A 12,428-nucleotide genomic window follows, 5' to 3' on the forward strand; every position below is an offset into this window, starting at 1 on the left:
GGACGGCCGGTGGAGGTTTTCATAGTAAACTGCTCCCTGACGGTCGCAAATATAGTAACTGCATCGAAATATCATTTTTAACCAGTAAGACTCCCTAATCGGGAGATAAGCGACCGTTGGTCGCTTATCTCCACAAATAGGCCAAAAGTTTGTTTTACCAATTATCAAGACATACGGGCAGTTGACAGTTTGCCATGGTTACTCATTGAAGTTGAATCTCCATATATGGAGATAACCTACGCATCACACTAAGTCTGACCTCACCAGCCCATATTTGGGCATGAGCAACTTATGTCTCCATATATGGAGATATGATGACATCACACAGTCCTCAGCCGATGATGTGGCGTGATGTCATACAATACACAAACGAGCCCTACAGTATAAAGGGGCAATTCTTGCCAGGAAAGAAGCATTTCTTCGACTCAGACCTTATCGCCAGGGTTGGCTTATAGCAGCTGTCGGTAGGACCATTTATGGATTCTGTTAGTGTGGATCTCCTAACAGGGCATCATCTGGGATACAATCCCTTTTATGCCCATATATGGAGATCCCTAACAGAATCCCTTTCATGCCCATATATGGAGATCCCTAAAAGAATCCCTTTTATGCCCATATATGGAGATCCCTAACAGCATCCCTTTTATGCCCATATATGGAGATCACTAACAGCTAACAAAATCCCTTTTATGCCCATATATGGAGATCCCTAACAGAATCCCTTTTATGCCCATATATGGAGATCCCTAACAGAATCCCTTTTATGCCCATATATGGAGATCCCTAACAGAATCCCTTTTATGCCCATATATGGAGATCCCTAACAGAATCCCTTGTATGCCCATATATGGAGATCCCTAACAGAATCCCTTTTATGCCCATATATGGATATCCCTAACAGAATCCCTTTTATGCCCATATATTATGGAGAAATCCCTGCTCTGAGTATCTGACATCAGTGTGATGTCACCTGTTTATGCCCATATATGGAGATCCCTGCTCTGCGTATCTGGTTGCTATGGTAAACTGTTGGTTGCTAGGGTAAAAAAACATGGTTGCTATGGTAAACAGTTGGTTGCTAGGGTAAACAGTTGGTTGCTAGGGTAAAACCATGGTTGCTAAGGTGGTTGCTAACGTACACTAACAAACCAGCAACAACAGACTGTTGCCACAGCAACGTACACAAAGGTTTGTGTACACATGTGGTGTGATGTCATACTGATGCGGAGATATGAGCAGGGCAAAGGTGTGACGTGTGACGTGTGACCGACGGACGGACGGACGGACGGCCGGTGGAGGTTTTCATAGTAAACTGCTCCCTGACGGTCGCAAAAACGCCAACATTCAATAGTGTTATGAGCTTGTAGAATGGCTGTTTTCTGCAAATCCAAGGGCTGACTACATCTCCTGACATAATGTACTTTCGGTCGAACCATAAAAAAGTGCTGGCAGGCCGATTATCATTCATTTTAGGAATGAAGGCGCGGGCCGTATTAAATTTGCTATACATCAAGCATTAGTTCAGGTTTCTTTTGCCACCACAGGCTCACATACTCACTATGAATTTGTAGCGGTGTTTGGCAGATGTGACGTGACTGAAGAGACCGGAACGGGGGAAGTCACTGGAACAGCACGGACAAAGGAAACGGAAGACGGTGCTGTGCATTGCAGACGACTTCTTCACCATGCTCAGACCTGGACAACACAGAACAGACACATAGTGAACACAACGGCAAGCTGTAGATGATGATCGTCAATGCCCACCACACGATATCTGAACCAAAACCATAAATGGTCTTATTAGCGTTGTAGCATCTCTGTATTGCTATGTTAGCAATGTTTGCATGTTGCTAACACAGTAAGAACATTTAAGAAAACACAAAAATGAGAAAGTATGCTGACCAATGAGTGGCTCTGTTCCATTAGTGCCTTTACGGTATTTCCACAGGGCTGTGTTTTTAATTGCGGGGTCCACGATGTCCTCTGGAGTGACCTGGAGGTGACACCCTTCGGTTGGTGGCTCAACTTGGGGCTGCTGGAGATCCTTGTCCTGGACATCAGAGATGAGTGGACTTGGCCGGGGTTGACAGTCAGATGTGGACGGAGGGGTTTGGAGGCCCTGGGGATGCGTGGTGCTGACCTGGATGTTGTGGGTCACCTCAGAGACAGCCGGGGCGTCTGCAGGTTGAGGAACTCCATGCACATCGTCTAGCACCTGGCAAAGATATTTATGCAATCAATTACTTGTCAACAACTTATTGCCCAGAGCCTTAGGGACATATTTTGCACTAATCAGTGTAAAAGCACCACATTTGTCCCAGATGTAACCCAGGGCAGAAACCAAGTTTGCATTTGTAGCTCATCTAGGTTTAATAGATGGAGCCAAAACCATTTTGAGATGGTGACTAGCCTTTTGACGACTTTGTCATTCACGCCGTTGCTACACCTCCCCCTTATTTATTGTGGGCTCGCCTATAAGGCGAGCCCACTTTAGATATTGTCATTGTGGGCTCGCCTATAAGGCGAGCACACTCTAGATATTGTCATTAGTGTGGTTGCCCTTACAGGGCAACACACTATAGTTCTAGGGAAACTTTATTATTATTATTATTCTTTCAATGTAACCTTTTTTTCGGCGCGAATCTCCTCCCACAGTTTTTGCGCCACACACTCGCGCCATATGTCAAATCGACCGGCTTGATCGGGAATAGTGTGCTATTACTTTTCTAAGAGAAAGGTTGTATCGTTTAATTGATATTAATTTATTAGTGAATTAATTTTCCCCATTGACTTGAATGGGAAAATGCAAAAACTCACATTAGATTATTTTTCTCTCGCAAACCATAGAAGCTACAGTTTCAAAACTTGGGGAGGAGATTCATAATTATTGCAAGAATTAATCAAATTATAAATACATCACTTGGCCTCATGGTGGCGCTATAACAGCCCACTTTACGTTTCGACCTGTAACTCTTGAACCGTAGGTCGGAAAATTAAAATTATTTTTTCCCTGGATTCCTTGGGTCATGACGCATCTCCCCATATAGGCCCCGCCCATTTCCGTCAGGATAGATTTTCCGCCATTTTGAATTTTCTTCAAAACACACTTTTTGCTCCTTTTCCCACATATTTTCTCCAAATGTCACAAAAATCGGTACAGATGATCTCTGGACCCATGCGATAAACATATTCAAGCGATATTTTGATAGTCCATACCGTTCGTCCGGAACACGCTTCCGAAGTTAGCGAGAGGGGCCCGTTTTTTCCAAAAATAGCCATAAATCATAAACGAAACATCCAGTCAACACCAAATTTTAACCACAAGTTGCGGGTGGGATATTCAACAAATCCCCAAAAGCATTTCCACTTCGACCCTTAGGGGGCGCCACAAACGCACAAAACGTAACCGTTTCAGGCCAAAACGCGTTTCTCAGGGGGAACAACCCTCTCAAAACGAAAGACAAACGATCTCGGGAGCGACGTGACAACATAATCGTCTTGCAAAACTCGTGGGAGGGGGGCAGGGCAGGCAACCACACTCGCAATTTCCCAAATTGCACATTTTCTAGTTATTTCTATACTAAGCATATCAAGTTCTCCTCAATACTTTGTCCGCTTTCAACTCCTACATACTTAGTGAGAAAATGAAAATAAAAACATCAATGTGTTCAGCCTATAGTGGCGACGTGTGCTATTATTTTCTAAAGCAATCGGCCAAATGGTGGCGCTGTAGGAAGCCTTCGAAAGTGCGAACTTTGAACAGGTAGAGCTCATGCTCTGTTATACGTACAGCCATGAAACCTGTATACACGTATGCGTCTCCTCATGCCGAACAACTTTTACGCTCTGACTTTTGACCTCTGACCTTTAGATCCCCCAAAATTTGGAATTATATGAAAAACAGTCAAAATCTATCTCCTCCTGGGATTTTTGCGTGACGTGCACGAAACTTTTTTCACAGGAACTTTGGACCAATACGGTCAAACTAGTCTCGGCGGATTTCTTTTAAAGTGAAATATAAATGTTTAATAATTCAATCAATATTGCAGTTTTATGCAAATTATTCTTCAGCCTCTAAATCATACATACAAAGTTACACGTTCATGGCATTTGGCAAAGATGTAGAGGGTTAGTCAAAGTATCACTGAAACCAATTTTATTCCAATCGGCCAAAGGGGGGCGCTATACGAAGCGTTTGAAAATCCAAACTTCAAACGGGCATAAGTCATGACTCGTTTTGTTTGAAGACATGCAACTCGTTACACGCGTGCTTTGACTCAAGCGGAAGACATCTGTGTCGTTGTTAAGTAAGCTCCACCCTTAGATTTTCCGCCATTTTGAGCAGTTTGTAAAACGCGTAAACCCGCTTTATTCTGGAATTTTCGCTCACTGTGCACAAAACTTTTTTTATGTGAACTTTGGACCGATATCTAAAGATCTGTCAGATCGGATTTCTTTAAAATTGAAACATGCTTTTTTAAATAAATTCAATGAATATTGCAGTTTTATGCAAATTATTCTTCAGCCTCTAATCATACATGCAAAGTAACATGTTCATGGCATTTGGCAAAGATGTAGAGTGTTAGTCCAAATATCACTAAAACCAATCTTACCCTAATTGGCCAAAGGGGGGCGCTATATCATTTTGAGCAGTTTGTGAAACGCTTAAACCCATTAGGATTTTTTTTTTGCAATTTGCATGAAACATTCTACACACAATCTAGGGACCTTTATCTAATATGCCTATGAAGTGCACACACACACAAAAAAAAAATAATAATAATGAATATAGCTGCAAGCAGCGATAAAGTGGCCAAAGCCAAAAACACCTCAAATCATGAACACAGCCTGCAATGTGCGTGAAATCTTGCAAGCACATTCCCAATAGGTCAAGGAACAGATACCACCCTTCTTACATTGGCCTGTTATAGCGCCACCAGCGGGTCAACTTTTGCACAACACATTTTTGGAACAAAATGGACCAATCTTTGACGTCAGTAACGTCAAAGAGAGCGCTGCCTGCGATCTTGACATTTTGTACTTTTATCGCCATTGTTTTCTGGCTTGAAGCGAGCCCACAATTGCTTCGATGGAACAATATTTTTCTAGTTGTGGGCTCGCCTATAAGGCGAGCACACTTTAGATGTAGTCATTATTTATCTATCAGTCATATCATACTGTAGACACGGACCTTCGGTTCCTTTCTACTCCTACATACTTAGTGAGAAAATGAAAATAAAAACATCAATGTGTTCAGTTTACAGTGGCGAAGTGTGCTATTATTTTTTATAGCAATCGGCCAAATGGTGGCGCTGTAGGAGGCCTTCGAAAGTGCGATCTTTGAACAGGTATAGCTCATGCTGTGTTATACATACAGCCATGAAACCTGTATACACTTATGCGTCTCCTCATGCCGAACAACTTTTACCCTCTAACTTTTGACCTCTGACCTTTAGGTCTCCCACAATTCGGAATTATATGAAAAACAGTAAAAATCTATCTCCTCCTGGGATTTTCGCGATACGCGCATGAAACTTTTTTCACATGAACTTTGGACCAATACGGTCAAACTAATCTCGGCGGATTTCTTTTAAAGTGAAATATAATTTTTTAATAATTCAATAAATATTGCAGTTTTATGCAAATTATTCTTCGGCCTCTAAATCATATATGCAAAGTTACACGTTCATGGCATTTGGCAAAGATGTAGAGGGTTAGTCAAGGTATCACTGAAACCAATTTTATTCCAATCGGCCAAAGGGGGGCGCTATACGAAGCGTTTGAAAATTCAAACTTCAAACGGGCATAAGTCATGACTCGTTTCGTTTGAAGACATGCAACTTGTTACACGCGTGCTTTGACTCAAGCGGAAGACATCTGTGTCGTTGTTAAGTAAGCTCCGCCCTTCAATTTTCCGCCATATTGAGCAGTTTGTAAAACACGTAAACCCGCTTTTATTCTGGAATTTTCGCTCCACGTGCACAAAACTTTTTTTACATGAACTTTGGACCGATATCTAAAGATCTGTCAGATCGGATTTCTTTAAAATTGAAACATGCTTTTTTAAATAAATTCAATGAATATTGCAGTTTTATGCAAATTATTCTTCTGCCTCTAAATCATACATGCAAAGTAACATGTTCATGGCATTTGGCAAAGATGTAGAGTGTTAGTCCAAATATCACTAAAACCAATCTTACCCCAATTGGCCAAAGGGGGGCGCTATATCATTTTGAGCAGTTTGTGAAACGCTTAAACCCGTTAGGATTTTTTTTTTGCAATTTGCATGAAACATTCTACACACAATCTAAGGACCTTTATCTAATATGCCTATGAAGTGCACACACACACAAAAAAATAATAATAATGAATATAGCTGCAAGCAGCGATAAAGTGGCCAAAGCCAAAAACACCCCAAATCATGAACACAGCCTGCAATGTGCGTGAAATCTTGCAAGCACATTCCCAATAGGTCAAGGAACAGATACCACCCTTCTTACATTGGCCTGTTATAGCGCCACCAGCGGGTCAACTTTTGCACAACACATTTTTGGAACAAAATGGACCAATCTTTGACGTCAGTAACGTCAAAGAGAGCACTGTCTGCGATCTTGACATTTTGTACTTTTATAGCCATTGTTTTCTGGCTTGAAGCGAGCCCACAATTGTTTCGAAGGAACAATATTTTTCTAGTTGTGGGCTCGCCTATAAGGCGAGCACACTTTAGATATTGTCATTATTTATTCCTATACTATATCAAGTTCTCCTCAAAACTTCGGTTCCTTTCTACTCCTACATACTTAGTGAGAAAATGAAAATAAAAACATCAATGTGTTCAGTTTACAGTGGCGAAGTGTGCTATTATTTTTTATAGCAATCGGCCAAATGGTGGCGCTGTAGGAAGCCTTCGAAAGTGCGAACTTTGAACAGGTATAGCTCATGCTGTGTTTTAGGTACAGCCATGAAACCTGTATACACGTATGCGTCTCCTCATGCCGAACAACTTTTACCCTCTAACTTTTGACCTCTGACCTTTAGGTCTCCCACAATTCGGAATTATATGAAAAACAGTAAAAATCTATCTCCTCCTGGGATTTTCGCGTCAAGTGCACAAAACTTTTTTCACATGAACTTTGGACCAATACGGTCAAACTGTCTGGTCGGATTTCTTTTAAAGTGAAATATATTTTTTTAATAATTCAATCAATAGTGCGGTTTTATGCAAATTATTCTTCGGCCTCTAAATCATACATGCAAAGTTACACGTTCATGGCATTTGGCAAAGATGTAGAGGGTTAGTCAAAGTATCACTGAAACCAATTTTATTCCAATCGGCCAAAGGGGGGCGCTGTAGGAAGCCTTCAAAAGTGCGAACTTTGAACAGGTAGAGCTCATGCTCTGTTATAAGTACAGCCATGAAACCTGTATACACGTATGTGTCTCCTCATGCCGAACAACTTTTACGCTCTGACTTTTGACCTCTGACCTTTAGATCCCCCAAAATGTGGAATTATATGAAAAACAGTCAAAATCTATCTCCTCCTGGGTTTTTTGCAAAGTTAGACGTTCATGGCATTTGGCAAAGATGTGGAGGGTTAGTCAAAGTATCACTGAAACCAATTTTATTCCAATCGGCCAAAGGGGGGCGCTATACAAAGCGTTTGAAAATTCAAACTTCAAACGGGCATAAGACATGACTCGTTTCGTTTGAAGACATGCAACTTGCTTACACGCGTGCTTTGACTCGAGCGGAATACATCTGTGTCTTTGTTAAGTAAGCTCCGCCCTTGGATTTTCCGCCATTTGGAGCAGTTTGTAAAACGCTTAAATTATTCTGGAATTTTCGTGTCACGTGCACAAAACATTTTTTTACATGAACTTTGGACCAATATCTAAAGATCTGTCAGATCGGATTTAAAAAAAAAATGAAACATGCTTTTTTTTTAATAATTCAATGAATATTGCAGTTTTATGCAAATTATTCTTCTGCCTCTAAATCATACATGCAAAGTAACATGTTCATGGCATTTGGCAAAGATGTAGAGTGTTAGTCCAAATATCACTAAAACCAATCTTACTCCAACTGACCAAAGGGGGGCGCTATATCATTTTGAGCAGTTTGTGAAACGCTTAAACCCGTTAGGATTTTTTTTAGCAATTTGCATGAAACATTCTACACACAATCTAAGGACCTTTATCTAATATGCCTATGAAGTGCACACACAAAAAATAAATAAATAAATGAATAAATATAGCTGCAAGCAGCGATAAAGTGGCCAAAGCCAAAAACACCTCAAATCATGAACACAGCCTGGGATGTGCGTGAAATCTTGCAAGCACATTCCCAATAGGTCAAGGAACAGATACCACCCTTCTTACATTGGCCTGTTATAGCGCCACCAGCGGGTCAACTTTTGCACAACACATTTTTGGAACAAAATGGACCAATCTTTGACGTCAGTAACGTCAAAGAGAGCACTGCCTGCGATCTTGACGTTTTGTACTTTTATAGCCATTGTTTTCCGGCTTGAAGCGAGCCCACAATTGTTTCGAAGGAACAATATTTTTCTAGTTGTGGGCTCGCTGAAGGCGAGTCCAGCTTGTTATACCCCAGTTTATATTTATTTTTTTAAAACTTCCAAGGGTCCGACCCCTTTCTTCGGCATCTTTCAACTCCCTCACACTTTGTGCTAGAAACTTCGTTCCAACTTCAACATGTTCAGCTTTCTACAGTGATGTGTGCTTATATTTTTCTTTTCAAAATATTTCATATTTTTGGAAATATTTAACTTTTAAACTTTAATTTTTCCTCCTTATAATGGGAGTCTATGCAAAAAAGTGCCCACTTTTCTGGTGCAAATTCTTTGTGCTCTTATAACTCTTTCATACTTTCACATAAAAACTTCGTTCCAACTTTGAAATGTTCAGCGAGGTTTGAAGTTTCATTGTTGTTTTCGAAATTATTTAAAAGTTTATACTGTTTGAAATATTTAACTTTATTCATAAATCTTTCATCGCATAGAGAATGAATGGGATCTGACTTTCAAATTTTCACTTTTTCACAAAACGTTATAGCCTCATTACTCTGGCATACTTTTACGTAGGAACGCGATTCAAACTTGAAAAACGCTCACACGCCTTTGGACTTCTTCATGGTTCAAACGGTATTCGAAAACATCATACCGTTCTTCCACAATCGCAGTCCAAAGGTAGAGTGGTTTGGGGTATTTGGGGGGTATTTTTGGCGGGAAAACCATTCCTAGAGTGTGGCTAGAGTGGAGGAGATTTTTTCTTAAAGTAATGAAGTTCTCTGAACGAATCGTCCTCACGGCCAGAATATTTAAAATGTATGCATGTTTTTTGGTACATTTGTAGCCACGCTCGACGTGTTTCGTAAAGTGCAACTGAAATAAAACAGAGACTTACAGAATTTCATCTATGGCCCTCTGAGTGCCGGGTCGCGCCTCAGACGCCCCATTAACCTCAATTCATTTTTTTCTCGTTTTCAGAATTTTTTTATTTTCCCCCAAACATTTCTAGCTTGCTCTCATGCGCACATTATTGATCCTTTTAACATCAGAATCGCAATGTTCGTAGAGCCACTCACCGAGCCACTCCCCGAGCAAAGACTATGTGTTTTCAACTTTTCGTGTTTCCGGGAGAGCGATCAGTTCGTACACTTGCGCTCCCTATTCAAACCAATGGATATGGCCCATATCTTGAACAAACAGTTCTACAGCTCAGAAGCAAAGGTGCTCCTTATTAACTTTAATTACAGTGCTGAGTCAGTGGTCTCACATGATTTACAAGCTCACAATAAGTTGCACTGTGTAACTTTGTGAGCTTGTAGATCGGCTATTTATCTGGTTCTCAAAGTGTGGTCCAGGGAACACATGGACGCACGGTCGCACGCACGCATGTATGCACACATACACATGCATACTCACACGCACACACACACACACACACACACACACACACACACACACACACACACACACACACACACACACACACACACACACACACACACACACACACACACACAGTCACTTCCACATGATTGGTAGATCTAATTCTAAAACCAGTCCCATCCCAATGATTTTTAGATCTAATTCCATCGGCAGTTCCAAACCATAATTTGTAGCTCTAAATCCATCACCTGTCACATCCACATGATTTGTAGATCTAATTCTAAAACCAGTCCCATCCCCATGATTTTTAAATCTAATTCCATCGGCAGTTCCATACCATAATTTGTAGCTCTAAATCCATCACCTGTCACATCCACATGATTTGTAGATCTGATTCTAAAACCAGTCACATCCACATGATTTGTAGATCTAATTCTAAAACCAATCCCATCCCCATGATTTGTAGATCTATTTCAATCGGCAGTTCCCATACCATAATTTGTAGCTCTAAATCCATCACCTATCTCATCCACATGATTTATAGATCTAATTCTAAAACCAATCACATCCACATGATTTGTAGATCTAATTCTAAAACCAATCCCATACCCATGATTTGTAGATCTAATTCCATCGGCAGTTCCATACCATAATTTTTAGCTCTAAATCCATCACCTGTCACATCCACATGATTTGTAGATCTAATTCTAAAACCAGTCCCATCCCCATGATTTGTAGATCTAATTTGTAGATATAATTCCATCGGCAGTTCCATACCATAATTTGTAGCTCATCCACATGATTTGTAGATCTAATTCTAAAACCAGTCCCATCCCCATGATTTGTAGATCTAATTTGTAGATATAATTCCATCGGCAGTTCCATACCATAATTTGTAGCTCATCCCCATGATTTGTAGATCTAATTCAATCGGCAGTTCCATACCATAATTTGTAGCTCTAAATCCATCACCTGTCTCATCCACATGATTTGTAGATCTAATTCTAAAACCAGTCACATCCTCATGATTTGCAGATCTAATTCTAGAACCAGTCCCATCCCCATGATTTGTAGATCTAATTCCATCGGCAGTTCCATACCAATTTTCAATTTTCAAAAAACTTTTTTTTTTCAAAAAACTTTTTTTTCAAAAAACTTTTTTTTTCAAAAAAAAAATTTTTTTTTTCAATTTTTTTTTTTTTCAAAAAAATTTTTTTTTTTTTCAAAAAAATTTTTTTTTTCAAATTTTTTTTTTTCAAAAAATTTTTTTTTTCAAAAAAAAATTTTTTTCAAATTTTTTTTTCTTTTTTTTCATTTTTTTTTTCAAAAGACATTTTTTTTTTCAAAACATTTTTTTTTCAATTTTTTTTTTTTTCAAAAAAATTTTTTTTTTAAATTTTTTTTTTTCAAATTTTTTTTTTCAAAAACATTTTTTTTCAAAAAAAAATTTTTTTTTCAAATTTTTTTTCAAAAAAATCTTTTTTAAATTTTATTTTTTTTTAAAAAACTTTTTCAAAAATGTTTTTTTTTTCAAAAATGTTTTTTTTTCAAAAATGTTTTTTTTTCAAAAAGGTTTTTTTTACACCCTTGCGCTTAAATGCATTTTCTACTATTACTTCATAACAGTTTCGAGCGAGCCCACGCAGTTTCTGCAGGAACTGCTTTTCTAGTTGTGGGCTCGCTGAAGGCGAGTCCAGCTTGTTATACCCCAGTTTATATTTATTTATTGTGGGCTCGCTGAAGGCGAGTCCAGCTTGTTATACCCCAGTTTATATTTATAACTTTATAACTTCCAAGGGTCCGACCACTTTCTTCGACGGATTTCAACTCCCTCAAACTTTGTGCTAGAAACTTCGTTCCAACTTCAACATGTTCAGCTTTCTACAGTGATGGTTGCTTGTATTTTTCTTTTCAAAATATTTCATATTTTTGGAAATATTTAACTTTTAAACTTTTATTTTTCCTCCTTAGAATGGGAGTCTATGTAGAAAAGTGCCCACTTTTCTGGCGCACATTCTTTGTGCTCTTATATCTCGTTCATACTTTCACATAAAAACCTCGTTCCAACTTTGAAATGTTCAGCGAGGTTTGAAGTTTCATTGTTGTTTTAATAATTTTGAAAAAAAGTTTATACTGTTTGAAATATTTAACTTTATTCATAAATCTTTCATCCCATAGAGAATGAATGGGATCTGACTTTAACATTTGTACTTTTTCACTAAACTTTATAGCCTCATTACTCTGGCATACATTTACGTAGGAACGCGATTCAAACTTCCAAAAAAAAATTTTTTTCAACATTTTTTTTTTTCAAAACATTTTTTTTCAAATAATTTTTTTTTCAAAATTTTTTTCTTTTCCAATTTTTTTTTTCAAATTTTTTTTTTTCAAACATTTTTTTTTTTCAAAATTTTTTTTTTTTCAATTTTCTTTTGAAAAAAATTTTTAAATTTTTTTTCAAAAAACTTTTTTTCCAAAGAACTTTTTTTTTCAAAAAAATATTTTTTTCAAAAA

At 38.5% G+C, this 12,428-nt stretch overlaps 1 protein-coding gene across 1 annotated transcript in view; it reads right to left on the reverse strand.

Moving 5' to 3' along the window:
* The window catches only part of LOC308292369 (uncharacterized protein), a gene marked incomplete at its 3' end in the record, with an annotated part of 206,613 nt that overhangs the window by 43,347 nt on the left and 150,838 nt on the right, over window positions 1-12,428 (reverse strand). The window contains exons 48-49 of the mRNA XM_080734682.1: window positions 1,903-2,215; window positions 1,559-1,695 (exon numbers count right to left, since the gene is read on the reverse strand). Of these exons, the coding sequence (XP_080590808.1) occupies window positions 1,559-1,695; window positions 1,903-2,215 (450 nt within the window). The remainder of the gene's footprint in view (window positions 1-1,558; window positions 1,696-1,902; window positions 2,216-12,428) is intronic.

This window comes from Nannobrachium achirus (genome assembly GCF_963921795.1).
Source record: "Nannobrachium achirus genome assembly, chromosome: 10".
Taxonomy (NCBI): Eukaryota; Metazoa; Chordata; class Actinopteri; order Myctophiformes; family Myctophidae; genus Nannobrachium; species Nannobrachium achirus.